Genomic DNA, 14178 nt, shown 5'->3' on the forward strand with positions numbered 1-14178 from the left:
GCATCTGACATTCTGGTGACCTCCCACTTCCTCCTCCCGCTCCTGGCCACGGATGTGGAACCTTCCCCAGGGAGGGAACAGTCCTGGTTGGACTGGTTCATTCCACCAGCCTGGAGACACCCCCGTTCTCCCAGGATTTACACAATCCACACCCTATCAAAGCTCAAAACCCCACTGGTGTTTCTGTACCTTAACAAGAATTGACCACTACAATACAACAACAACAAAAAAAAAAAAAAAAAAAAAAAAAAGAAGAAACCATTTTATTGATGCTGTAATATGGGAGAGATTTAGAAAAACATACCTGGAACTCCCTGGATAAGGAAACACAGTATCAAAATAGGCCAGTTAGTACAACAAAACAAATCCTCTCCAATAAGTTTCAAGTAATGCAATCATAAAAGAATTTGGCTAAAAAGTAACTCTTTACTCTGAGATGTTTTCTGTAAGAAACTAAAGGAAAGCAGCAGCAGATCTGTTTTACTACAGACACGTATTTAGTAAATATATTAAGGGTATTTCTATATAAAAACTGCCCTGCACATCCAACACTGTCTGGAGCCTCCACGTGGCCTCTTCAATCCTACAAGACTCTGCCCAAAAAGGGAGGAAAAAAAAAAAAAAAAAAAAGGAGATAAACACAATTCTACTGTAAAGAAAATGAGCCCAAGGCCTGGAGGGGCAGCTGGGGGAGCCCAAACAACACAAAGCAGGGAACTCTGACTCCAGCCCTCATTTTTCAGGAATATGGAGAGGAAGTTTGGCTTTTCTGCATCAGGATGCCCCATTCCCCCTCGGTGGTTATCAGCAAAGGCTTTTAAAAAGCAGACTGAGGTCAGCACTCACTGGTGCTCAATTTAAACAGCTCCATTCCTTAACAGGCTCATTTTTCAAAGACTTCCCTTGAACAGTAACAAATTTCATGGGTTTTTTGTTTTTTTTTTTTTTCATGAAACTTCCTTATGGAAACCATCCTTCAGTTAAAAATGAAGCCTTGTTTCACGGGGAGATTCCAGCAATTAAAAATTCTCCTTCCATTAATCCTCACTCCTGACATCTTCCCCCACAAATAAGATCAAAGCACATCATTTACAGCTCACACTTCCACGAGCTGGGGTGTGAAAACCCAGACCCTGAAGTGCCTCACTGAGCTGCTCAGCCCCACCCTGACGAGGAGTGGAATTGTGCAGCAGCAGGAGCAGGGCACTGGGATCCAGCTGCTGCTCCCCAAACCAGGCCACTCCAGCCCCACTCCCCAGCCTGCAGGAGTCAGGATTGAAGCATTCAGGAACACTCTGGGGGGAGGGAGGGCAGGGAGTCTTAGTGTTCAAATGGAAAACCTGATTTTTTTTTTTTTTTAAAGTCTTGTAGGAGCAAAGGCACTAAATCTTAAGCTTATATATTAAATAAAGGCTGTAACTTGGCCAGCCAAGTTACAAGAGACAGCAAAACACCTTCCTGTGTGTGTGTCACAGCCCACCCTGCTCAGGCAGTGTGACAAATGAGCCACTTTCTCTTAATCATTAAGGGACATCCAACAGCTACAACACAGCCACACTGCTCTGCACAGTTTATTTTTAACCATCCCATGAGAGTTCAAGTTCAAGGATCAACTGGAGCTTCTGGGTATAGGCCCTGCTTTAATAAGTGGTCAATCAGACATTAAAATAATTTTACCTCCATGTCATCATTTTGACAGTTTTAAAAGATTTTCTACACTTTTTATCCATCTCACGAAAGAAGTGCCAGGCCTGAAACGCCATAGCCCTGGTGTAGTGTTTGATGAGGAGAAAATGCTTCAGCTTCGGGAGTTGTTTGGGGTTGGGAGGCTGTAGCTGCAGCTCTGCCACCATCACTGATTTGAGGGCAGCACGAAGCCCCTGGAGGCTCTCGGTGCCACGAGCACGGCCCCAGACCCGTCAGCACACCAGGCCCTGCCTCATGCGGATGATCTGCAGCAGGGCAGCCTGCACGTCCTCATCCATGTGACCCTGGAGGAGCAAACACCCGTCACAGACGCTGGGAACCCCTCTGAGCACCCCCCCCCAGCCACCCTGAGGCCTCACCTGGACAGCGCTGAGCAGGTGTGTCCTGTACACTGCCACCACCTCCTGGTGCTGCCGCGCGGCGTCCTGCCAGAGACACCACGGGGACACCAGGTGAGCTCCCCACGCCTCCAACCCCTGCCCCTGCCAGCCCTGTGCACCTGCCAGACCAAGCAAAGCTGGGTTTCCAGGTCTAAGTTTCATCCCTTCCACTAATCAAGGGAAAAAAAAAAATAAAAAAGTGATTGCTCTTTTGCTGGGAGGCTGCCAGAGCCAGCCAGGAGCTGAGGTCACAGAATTTCAGAATTTCCTGACCATCAGAGCCCAGCTCCTGGCCTGTTGTAGTGGTTGGGAGTCTGGTCAGAAAGGAAGTCAGATAAACTTTCCCAGGCATTCCTCTGGGAAGTTCAGAGAAAACCCAGAAAAAGAATTAAAGCAATCCCACAGCTAGTATTTTGAACTTGTTATTACTTGTAAGATGTTTACAAGGAAAGTGTTGTTCCTAATGAACCAATAGTGTAAGGAGTATTAGCTGAAGATCAGTCAGGTCCAACCTTCTCAGAACCAGCTATAAAAAGAATGTGAGGCTAATAAACTCAGCTTTCACCTTCCAAAAACATAAGAGTCATGTCACTTGCTTCACCATCCTCAATACAACAGTGCCAGCCCTGCACACTGGCTTCATCACCAGCATCAGCTATTTGGTTAAAAACACCCATTTTAGAACACGTTGCCTCGTAAGAATCAGCCCTGCAGATACTCTGGTAGATGTGTTTGTGAATCTGAGCAGGAGCAGAACTCACTTTGCTCAGACACAGCTTTACTGAAGCCACAGAAGTGTGCACAAAATCCCCTGCTCTGTCAGTGCTTCATGGCAAACAGCACAGCCCGGGCTTGCAGGCAGAGGAACACAACTGCAAGCCATGAAGAAATTACCACCCCACCCTGCCAAGGTGAGGAAAAAATACATGGTTGTAAGAAACAACTAAAGCTGAGCCTTCAGGAATGGTCTTGGCAGGATTATAGCAGAGTATCCCATAAGCACAGGTTCTCCCACTTGGCTTATATCCTTTTTCTCTGGAAAAGCTGTCAGGTGTTGTAATTCAAACTGAAGAGGAAAGCAGAGAAAAACTGACAGAGAAGCAGAACTGAGGGGGAAAAGCCCAAGCAAACCATGGCCAGGGTACTGAGAAGTGTGAGGCTGCAGTCCCACCCCCTGCTCCAGCGGGCACATCCACACATCCACATGTCCCTGTTTGTACAGGGAATTAGGCAATGCTACTGCACGTCAGGCAACACCTTGTGTGAGCACTTACAGCCAGCTGCTGCTGGAGTGTTTTCACTTGGCTCTGGAGCAGTTCCACCTGCTGGTTGTGCCTCTTGGAGGGGATCCCAGTGGTGTATGTCAGCTGGGACAAGCCGTTGAGAGCCTGCTTCAACCGCTCCACGTCGTTCAGCAGCTCTGTTATCTTCAAAAAAAAAAAAAAAAACCAACACAGAAAACACCATTTAAGGATGTCTCACTGCAAACTGCTCTTTAACATTCTTTTGAGTCTGATGAAGCCCAGCAAGCACTGAAGGGTCTTTGCCCCAGCTTGCTTAAGAGAGGACTTTGCTTTCTTGACATGCTGGTTCCCACTGTGCTCCCTGGCACTGGGGGGTGTCAGGAACAGACCCTGCAGGTCAGCAGTGACATAAGGGACTGAAAATCTGAGGATATTCCAGGTCTAACTTCTAGGAGGAACAGTGAACCTTCAGAAGGCAGGTCAGAGATGCCCAACAAACACAGCTCCAGAGGAAGCAGGAGCTGATATCCCCAGAAGTCTGAAGCTTTTACAGAATTTAAACACGACACCATGTCCAGAACACATAAGGGACTGGAAAAACGTTGCATGATGCAAAATCAGGACTTCAGCTGCTTTGGGCCAGCCCTGGGCTCCTAATGCTCAGCACAAAGCAGTGCTGGAGCACCTCAGGAGCTGCAGCCCAGTGCCTGAATGCTGAGCTGAGAGCATCAGGAGCACGAAGCCCAGATCTCACCTTGCTGTCCTTGGCTTCCACCTGCTTTGCAGACTCCTGGATCCTCTTCTGCAGGTCAATAATGGTTGTCAGCGACTTGTCACACCTTTCCTTCTGGTCCTTGATCTCCTGCTCGATGCTGCAGCTCCTCAGCTGGAGCAGCTCCTTCTCGTCCTTGAGGGACAGCTCGCTCCTCCTGGCCTGCAGGGCCTCCTCACAGGCCTGCTCGTACTTCTGGCTCATGCTGGCCAAGTGGCCAGCCATGCTGCTCACCTGGGCCTCCAGGGCACCCTTCATGGAGCTGTACTCCGCCACGGCCACCACCTCCTGGCTCCGCAGCTCTGCCAGGGCCTGCTGGCTCAGCTGCAGCTCCGCCCGCAGCCTCAGCACCTCCTCGCTCTTGCCTTGGCTTTCCGCCTCCTTCTCCTTCAGGCTGCGCCTGACGGCCGCGATTTCTCCCTCCAGCCCTTCCTTCAGCCGGGCGTGTTCCACCAGAGGCACCGAGGACCCCTTCAGCTCAGCCAGCTCCCGCTGCAGCTCCCCGACTCGCAGCGTTTCCTCGCGGTAACGCTCCTCCTTCCTGCTCAGGGCCTCCTGCAGCTCCTCCACGGCGCGCCCCAGGGCCTCCCTCAGCGCCTCCAGGTGCTCCGCCGGGAGCTGCGGAGCCGCGGCGCCGTCCTGCCGCCCCTCCTGCCCCGTGTGCTTCCTCAGCAGAGCCCTCAGCTGCCGGCCGAGCCCCTCCATGCTGCTGGCACACAGCCTCTCCAGCCGGCGGGATCTCTCCGCCAGGACGTAGTTCTGCTGCAGGTCGTTCTGGACGGAGAGGAGCCCGCTGCGGAGCCTCTCGCTCTCCTCTCTGCACCTCCGCGCCTCCTCCTCGCTTCCCCGGCGCCTCTGCTCCTGCTCCTGCAGCTGCGCCCTCAGCTCCTCCACGGTGGCTTCCAAGCTCTGCTCTCTGTCCTCGGAGGAGGCCACCGGGGCGTATTTCGACTTGATGCACTCCTGAATTGTGTCCAGCTCCTTCTTCTGGGCTTCGATTTCTGCATGCAGCTGTGAGATTTCCTCTCGCCCCCTCTGGTGCTCAGCCCTAACGGCAGCGTTGCTCTCCTGCAGCTCTCGCACGCTTTTATTTAAAGTATTTACCGTGGCTTCGTGATCTTTTAAGCTGATATACTCCGTCTTTAATTGGTTCTGTAAGAGTTTCACCTTGTTTTTTAAAGCTCCGTTTTCTTCGTTTACCCTCAGGAACTCTTGCTTTATCTCTCCAATTTTGCCCTTCAGATCTGACAGCTCCCCGTTGGTTTTTTCCAGGGTGCTGTTCAGGACAGTTTTGACCTCCTCGTGCGTGGTGGCCAGCACGTACTGATCCCTCAGGGTCTCCCTCAGGCCAGTGATCTCAGTCACCAGTTTGCCCACTTTTGCTTGCTCCTCATCGTATTTCTTCTGAAGCTCAGCAAGCTGCTTTTCAAGCTCAATCCCATTCAATTTTAAAGCTTCCACCTCTTTCTTGTGCTGCTCTGGAGACAGGTACACAGCTTGCAAGTGGCTGATATTCTCATTTAAGTTGTTCTTCTCTGCCAGCAACTTTTCAGCTTCTGCTTTGCTTTCATTGTACTTCTTTGTTATTTCAAAAAGCTTTTTTGTCAGGTCACCCACAGCCAGATCGTTTGCTTTCTTCAACTCCTCATGAATTTTTAAAGGCACATTCTGGTTTTTAATTTCAGTTTTTAGCATTTGGACTTGCTGCTTCAGCACCTTGTTATCAGCCTGCAATCTTTCAAGTTCCTTCTGCAGAGTCTCATTCTTGTGTGATAGCTCAGAAATCGCCTTCCCCAGCGCCTCTTCCCTCTGCTCAAACCCACTCCTCATTTGCTCGTGCTCTTCTGCCTTCACATGCCGTGCCAGCTGAGCTCTCTGACTCTCAGACTCCCTCTGCAACAGCACAACCTCTGCCTGCAGCCTCTCCCGCTCCCCTTCCACCTCTGCCAGCCTCCTTGCCTTCTCATTCACCTCGTCTGACAGCAAACCCTTCATGCTCTCAAACTGCTCTGCGCTCACAGACTGCGCCAATTTGGCCGCCGTCTCTCTGAGCTGCCCTTCCAACTCCGTGACATCCCTGCCCCTTTTATCTCGCTCCACCTCCACCTTCGCGAGCTCCTTCTGCAACCTTTTGTTTTCCTCCACCAGCCTGCCCTCGTCCCTCTGGAACTCCGCCACCAGCAATTCGTTCTGCTTGATCTGGTTCCTCAGTTTCCCCACCTCAGCAGAGGCTCCCTCGTACTTGGCTTTCATCTCCCGGAGCTGCTCCTTGAGCTCCTCCGTCGCCTTGGCGCTCCCCGAGGCCACCTCGCTGGCCAGGTGCTCCTTGAGGGCGAGGAAGTGGCTCTGCATCTGCTTCACTTTGCCCTCGGAGTCGAACATCCTCTTCTGCACGTCCCTCAGGGCGTCCTCCAGCTGCCTGACCTGGCTGTCGGACTCTGCCTTGCTCCGCTCGCACTCCGAGGCCAGAGCTCTGCACTCCGAGCCCTTCAGGGCCAGCTCCCTCTGCAGCTTGCTGATCTCCTCCTTGGCTGCACCAAAGCAGCTCCTCAGGCTCTCCAGCTCTTTCTTCAAAGTCTCCTTCTCGGAGCTGGGAGCCTGGCTCGGCAGGGAGAGCTCCAGGGGCCTCAGCATAGACCTGGACTGGAGGGAAAATGGCACAAAAAAATACGAGTTCACAACTCTGAGAGGTCACGTGCACGTGTTTATTGCTTATTATTTAATATGGGAACTGCCAAGATTTAATATGGGAACTGCCATTACCTTAATATGGGAACTGCCAAGATTTAATATGGGAACTGCCAAGATTTAATATGGGAACTTATTGTAAATGCAGGTGAACAAGTGGGGAGAAATGCTGATGTGTGACTCCAGCTCAGGAGGCTGAATGATTTCTGTATTAGAACTATGCTATAACACATTAATTTACTATTTAAAGGAGATACCAACACTACAAACCTACTTTTCTAACTCCCATCTCTAACTCACTCACAACTGGTGCCCCTCTCTGAGAGCCCAGCCACAGGTGGGTTGGATTGGGTTGGATTGGGTTGGATTGGGTTGGATTGGGTTGGATTGGGTTGGATTGGGTTGGATTGGGTTGGATTGGGTTGGGTTGGATTGGATTGGGTTGGATTGGGTTGGATTGGCCACCAGCCCCAAACAATCCTCACCAGAACCCAACCAAGCAATCACCCCAGGGAAACAATTCTCCAAACACATTCCACACGGGAAAAACAAGGAGCAGGAATGGAAATTGTTTTCTCTTTCTCTGTGCTGCTCCATGAAAAAATCCTGAGAGAGAGAAGGATGTGCCTGCCACAGGAGCTGCCATGATTTAATATGGGAGCTGCCTAAAATCCAGTTGATCTGAGCATCCCTAATACAAGACATTTCTCTTGGTTTTTTTTTTTTTTTTTACAGTAAGTGATTCTTGCCCCTACTAGAGAACAGGTATTTCAGCTTTTAACAGCAAAAAATCTCAAATATAGCTCTGCATTACTGCTTCCCAGTCATGGAGTGGTTTGGGTTGGAAGGGACCTTAAAGCCCCTCCAGTGCCACCCCTGCCATGGCAGGGACACCTCCACTGTCCCAGGCTGCTCCAAGCCCCATCCAACCCAGCCTTGGACATTTCCAGGGGCAGCCACAGCTTCTCTGGGAATTCCATTCCAGCTCCTCCCCAGGGAACAATTCCTTCCCAGTATCCCATCTAAACCTAGAGGGGCAGGTATAATGCATTAATTCCATTTCCCTTGTTCTGCATCCATATTTAATCACTCATCTGCTAGGACAAATTTAATTTATTAAGCTATTGCTCCCGTCCCTCAAGTGTGAGAAAATAATTTTATAAGGAATCAGAGCAGAGAATGCCATGGCTAACAGGCCCTTCTTGCTGAGAAGACTGAGGAGTGCAGTCACGTGGAATTCTAGAAGGGTCTGTGCTGGAAGGGACCTAAAAGACCATCTCATTGCACCCCCAAGGCTCTGCTGGACCTTGTTTATACCCAAATTGTTGCTTTTAAAGGTTGATAGCTATCAAACAGAATTGCCAGGGAACTCTTATATAGCAGGCAGGAAAATTAAATAATCAGCATATGATATTATTTTATTAATTACATATTATTATATATATATAAAAATATAATATTTTATATTATTTACTTATATTATATATTATTTTATTTATATTATTATATTTATTTATATATTTATTATATGTAATATAATTCTATCATTATAATTATGTTACAATTATACTATACTATATTATTAAATTAGAAAAACAGGATGGAGATGAATCCCCAGTTTCCAGAGTGACTGTGGAAAACACGTTTAGGAGAGCTCAGGACAGAGCCAGCAGCTCCCAGCATTTACAGCCCTGTCGCAGACAGGACTCTAGAGGGCACCCGCAGTAAAAAATAAACACGGAAAAGCAAGAATTCCCCAGAACCGTGTGCTCAGAAGCAATGCTCAATAAACACACTTTTATAAGTACGTTTAGCTTTCCCAGCACGACTATCTCAGAGTTCCTTCCAGTGGTAAAATATTTATTACCTGGGATTCTGCTGCAAACGCTTGGCCTTGTTTAAGTAATAAATCTTCTTTTCCTGCATTTTCAAAGCAAACAGTGTTTAGGCTCTGGTTAAAAACAGGAACACAATCACAAGAACACTGATTTTCCTGCCCAGCTTTATTCTGGTCACTGGGGTCACACTAGGCTGAAGGCCGGTGTTTAAGTGCTTGTCATTAAAACAACTTCTACTTAATTAATGCCCACAGGAAGGCTGGCCAAGGTCCTCCTAAGGAGGAGGAGAGAGGTGGTTTTGCCACGCTGGGTTCTGGTCCTGCACAAGGGCCAGAGCTGGCAGCTTGCCCAGCAGGGAAAGCATCCCATCCGTGACTCCTCCTGCCAGGCAGCCAAACTCTCAAAATGCCATTTCACCTGTCAAGAGCCCTTGTGTTACACCAGTGTGAGGCAGGTCTGCAGCTGGGCTGGAGGCAGGAGGCTCCAGCTCCTGGGAACTGGCTCCTCAGCCAGGTGGGAGCTCAGGTGCTGTGCTGAAGTCAAAGCTGCTCCACTCCAGCTCTGACACAGCCGCAGCCCCTCAGCCCGCGAGGATGGGAAGGGCTGCTCCCCTGGCTCCTGCTCAGCTCGCTGTTCAGCTGAGCAGAGCACACAGCAGAGCCCCCAGGCACATCTGCCAAGGCCAGGCACTCCTGGGAGATGGATCCCTGGTGCCCTGGCAGCTCCCACAAGCACAGCTCACAGGGCTGGGCACGAGGCCTGGCTGCATTTCAGACCAGCAACAGGAAGAGATGGCCAAAAAGCCCCTTTAATCCCTGTATTCCAACACCCCACCAGCACAGCAAGCCTTAACAACTGACTGTACTTACTGCTTCCAAAGTTACCTCCAGACCCCACAGAGTCACCCTAAAACCAAAGGGCAAGAAACAAAAGTAAGCTGAAAAATCATTGCAAATTTCTGCTCTGTGTTAAGCTAGGAGTGAAGGGGCAGGGAAAGCTTTTGCTATGAGATAACCATTCAGCAGTTTCAGCAATTTAAAATGCTGAAGTACTTCCTACTGTAAATATCAATTGCTACATCCCATTTCAAATCACTCAACATACTTCATAATACTTGAGTTTAGCTTTGAGAGCTTCAATAGTCCTTAAACTTTCTTCCTGCTGCTTTTCCTTGGTAGTCAGGATTTTCTTCAGCTCATCTTTCTGAAAGAGAAGGAGAGCCAAATAGCCAAAGCCACAAGAATGGACAGGTTTGTAAGACCTCAAGGAACTTTTTGAAGAGTTTAGACAGAACTTCAACCAAGATCAGCACCGAAAGAATCCCTAATTTTTGCTTCTGGAATTGTCCTTCAAGACTGCTCCTCTACAGGAGGAGTCTTGAAGAATGAGTCAAGAATTTGCACCAACATAACCTGCCACTGTTTAAGTAATTCATGTTGGTTAGTCTTGCATTACTGGAAGTCACTACAGAGATGCTTAATATTATCAGTGTGCTTCATATGCTAAGTGTGCTTCAAAGGAGCCTTGGGAATGGTAATTATTTGCAGTAATAGAAATGCTGTGGAGCTGCATTAACTGAACCAGAGCAGCAGATGCTTCATTTGGCATTTTTAGGTAGCTTTTAAGTAATGTACTTAAAACTGCAGAGGAAATAAAAGAGAGCTGCTTCCCCTACTCCCCAGTGCTGTTACAGGTGACACATCCTACCTCATTCTCAAGATCATCTGCAAACATTTGCTCCTGCAAAAATGACAAAAAAAAAAAAAAAATCCCCCCCAAATAATTTTCTCAATGATGTTCAAGAGGCTCACACACAGTTCATCAAATCCACCCCAGCTTCCAATGCTCCCCTTCCAATTTCCATCCAGCTTTATTGCTCTGGTTCCTATTTCTCTAGCCAGGATGTCTGACAGAGCAATGTCTCTGGGACTGGAATATCTCCTGTTTTCCAGCTCAGACACTCCTGAGGCAGCTGAGTACAGCTTTCAGAAGTCTGCTGATCTTGGGAAGTTTCTCTTAAGAAGTTTATTTTATAAAGGCAATGCTTAAAACAGGAGTTCAGACAAGCCAGTGACTGCACTAAGAAATATTCTTTCTATCCATGGGCTACATTTAGGAGAAGCTGCATAAATAAACCTCTACAAAAATACAGCGAAGAGACAGCCTCCACAAAGCAAAAAAACAACAAAAAAATCCTTTTTATGTTTTCTTTCTACGAGTCACACTTAGACCTCCAAACAGAGGGATTTTTTTTTAAAAATCAGCATTTCAAATTTGGGTGAGAAACTTCTTTTGAAAACCTTTGGCTTTGTTTTCTTGCCAACTGAAGATTTCTTTTTTTTTTCCTCTGTGCTTCCACTTCCAGTAACAGCTGGAAAATCAGCTGATGACAAAGCCCTGCCACACACCACCTCCATTTAATGGAGAGATGAAGTTCAGCCTCCAAATCCCAGCACTCCAGAGCAGCCCGTGGCTCAGCTGCACCAGGGGGGCAGAGCCACCAATGCTGCTGCCCAAATTTCTGGGTGCCAGGGAAGGGCACTGCATCAGCCTCCTGACAATTCCAGTGTACCAACAAGACCCCAGGCTTTTCCAGCAGGCAGTGAGTGACACACCTTGCAGTAATTCCCAGGAAAGCTGTGGACACCACGTCCTAACTCCACGGGCCAGCACCAGGGGGCTGTCCCAGGTTTCCAGCCAGGCACCCCGAGCCTTGGTTTACCTCACTGAGCTGCAGCTGCAGCCCACTGATTCTGTCCAGCAGCATCCTCTGCTCCTCCTGCACCTCTCTCATCCGGTCTTTCAGATCTTGGTTTTCCAGCTCCAAGTCCTTGAAAGTGAAATACGACACTTAAAACCAAAAATGAACACCTCCCCACACTACACACACATCGGGAAAGGTAAAGACTCTGAGCCAACAGATTTAACAGAGTTAAATCTTCAGATTTACTGAGGACTCTGAGCCCTGCCTAGCCTTTTGAAAACTGCAACGACATGGGAATGAGATGGGAAAATTAATGCTGCTTAGTAGAACAATTATGACACAGATTATTTTTAGTACGACACAAACACACATCTCTTGAGAACGTTAAAAAAAATAAATCTTCCTCATTTGTGACTGATTTTACTGCACAGGCAGAAGGTTAAGAGGTAGGAAAGGTTAAGACAGGGACACTTCCAACTATTTATTAGCTGAGATAAGTGCAGTTTTTTCCTGAAAGAAGTTCACAGCTCATCTGCATAATTGCCACAGTGCACATCATGCACTTAGGTTTTAAGCAAACAGCAACGTGTGACCTGTGCCCAGGGGATCATTAGTGCCCACTTCAGCAGCCCAGCTTGGCTCGTGATCCCAGTGGGAGCCCGCAGGATGCTCCCCACCCACCTGAGTGCTGGGCTCCTTCTGGAACAGCTGGAGCTCCTGGTGTGCTCCACAGCCCCGGCCCCACTGCTGGGACACGCTGGCGCCCTGTCAGAGCAGCAGGAGAGCATTCCTTGAGATCCCTGCAGCATCCCAGCCTCCCCGGCTCCCACCGGGACAGGGGTCACCCCCCTGACCTCAGCCCCACACACGGGATCCCCTCTGCACACCCCAGTGACAAACGGCCTCAGCAAGTACCTTTTGCTCAGCCTGCCCTCTCTTGACGCTGTCTCTTCCTAAAAAAGCACCACAGAACCAGGGAGTTACAAAAGGCGTTTCCTTCGGATTCACGGAACAACGCGACGCATTCGGCCAGTTCCATCCCCCTTCCACCCTGGGAGGGCATTTCAGAAAAATACCTCACCACAGTTAAACATGGAAATAAGGGTAAATAACTCCCATGATCAATACTGTTAAGCCCTCGAGGCACCAGAGCCTGCAACCCTCTTAAAAGCTTTGCTAAAACCACACAACCCCAAGAACTGTCCTTCCCCTCCCAAGCTGGCAGTTCATGTCCTCTGTGGTCAAAGGACCACAGCTGCCCTCCGAAACAGCTCCTGGAGCCACAGGAGCAGGGACACAATTCCACCCAAAGGAAGGTGTTGTAGGTTCCTCCTACCTCTGCTGGAGTCCTCAACGGCAGCTTTTATTAAAGCCAAAATGTCAATATTGTCCCCAATCCTGGCATAGTAAGCACAGTCATGCCCAAGGCCATCAGTCAAACCAACATCAGCACCATTCCTGAGCAACACCTCCACGGCATCCTTGCAGCCATATTCACAGCCTAGCATGAGGGCAGTCCTGGGATGGGGAGAGAGATGGGGTTGAGGGCTCTGGGGATCCCACAGAGCATCACCCACAGAGCCAAGCCCGGTCTCTGACCACAGAAAGCTCAGCCACGGCACTCTCCCTCTGTCCACAGAGGAAACAGCTTCCCAAAGTCACTCGGGCAATGTTTAAATATTTGTCAAAAAGCAAACAAACCCGCCATAATAACAGTATTTGCAGAGAACCAGCAGAGACTTGCTGCCTTTGAAAGTCACCCGGTGTTTGGGGAGCTCCCATGACTTTGGTTTCCTCTACCAGATCCGAGTCTCAACAGACACAACAAACTCCAGGCAAGGAGTTCAGACAAGGTTTGGAGAGGGGGGTGCCTGGGAGCCCTGGCACAGCTTCCCCAAGCAGCTGCAGGACGTGCAATGGGGGTAGCCAGGCTTCATCCCACGGCAGCCTCAGAACTCTCCAAGAAACAACTGGCACAAGCAGCAGCTAGAAACAAAACCCCCTCCCCTGGCCCCGGGAAGAAACAGCTCGAGGTCCCTCGGGAGCTCCAGTGCACTCAGGACTTCTTGCCAGAGCACCACTTTTGCCACGGCCCGTTGTGCACACTGACCCCAAAGGCTGCTTGGGACAGAAAAACCCTTCAGTGTGGGTTCCCTGCTGGCAGGAACAAGGCCGGGAACATTCTGGACGCCAGCAGGAGCAGGAGAAAAGGCCAGGCTTCACCGCGGTGCTGAACCGGCAGATCCGCTTCCGAGCCAGCTGCCAGGTTCTCCTCCCCCAGCCCGGGCACAGGCATTGTGCCAAGGGGCAGCGCTCCCTCCCGTGCCAGCAGGACCCCCAGAGCCCCCTCCCAGGCCTCACCTGCTCTGCTTGTCCCTGGCGTTGACATCGGCCCCCCTGTCCAGGAGCAGCTGGCAGAGCGCGGGGCGGCACATCTGGGTGGCCAGCACCAGCGGTGTCCTCCCGTCCTGGGGGACAGGGGGACAGCGTGAGGGCAGGGGGGGGGGGCAGGGGGGGCCAGCAGCTCCCTCTGTGCAGCACGGAGGGGCAGGAGGAGGGGGAGGCAGCCCCTTACCCCGTCCTTGGAGTTGACGGCGGCGCCGTGGTCGCAGAGCAGCTGGATGCTGGCGGAGCAGTCGGACATGGCTGGGGACAGAGCAGGGAGAGGTGGCACAGGGAGAGGGGGCACAGGGCAGGGAGAGGGGGCACAGGGAGAGGGGGCACAGGGCAGGGAGAGGTGGCACAGGGAGAGGGGGCACAGGGCAGGGAGAGGGGGCACAGGGCGGGGAGAGGTGGCACAGGACGGGGAGAGGTGGCACAGGGCAGGGGAGAGGTGGCACAGGGC

The 14178-nt window shown here is 50.3% G+C and overlaps 1 protein-coding gene across 2 annotated transcripts in view; it reads right to left on the minus strand.

Annotated features, from left to right (window-relative positions):
- Nucleotides 1-245: 245 nt before the first annotated feature.
- UACA (uveal autoantigen with coiled-coil domains and ankyrin repeats) overlaps nt 246-14178 on the minus strand; it is a 31809-nt gene continuing 17876 nt past the window's right edge. The window contains exons 6-19 of one of the 2 annotated variants that reach the window (XM_053954969.1): nt 13909-13979; nt 13695-13801; nt 12670-12851; nt 12249-12286; nt 12015-12098; nt 11352-11459; nt 10337-10369; nt 9734-9832; nt 9499-9535; nt 8659-8711; nt 4086-6746; nt 3362-3514; nt 2067-2132; nt 246-1991 (exon numbers count right to left, since the gene is read on the minus strand). In XM_053954969.1, the coding sequence (XP_053810944.1) occupies nt 1920-1991; nt 2067-2132; nt 3362-3514; nt 4086-6746; nt 8659-8711; nt 9499-9535; nt 9734-9832; nt 10337-10369; nt 11352-11459; nt 12015-12098; nt 12249-12286; nt 12670-12851; nt 13695-13801; nt 13909-13979 (3764 nt within the window). In that variant the 3' untranslated portion in view covers nt 246-1919. The remainder of the gene's footprint in view (nt 1992-2066; nt 2133-3361; nt 3515-4085; nt 6747-8658; nt 8712-9498; nt 9536-9733; nt 9833-10336; nt 10370-11351; nt 11460-12014; nt 12099-12248; nt 12287-12669; nt 12852-13694; nt 13802-13908; nt 13980-14178) is intronic. The other variant, XM_053954970.1, reaches the window with a different exon arrangement.

Source organism: Vidua chalybeata, chromosome 13, assembly GCF_026979565.1.
Source record: "Vidua chalybeata isolate OUT-0048 chromosome 13, bVidCha1 merged haplotype, whole genome shotgun sequence".
Lineage (NCBI taxonomy): Eukaryota > Metazoa > Chordata > Aves > Passeriformes > Viduidae > Vidua > Vidua chalybeata.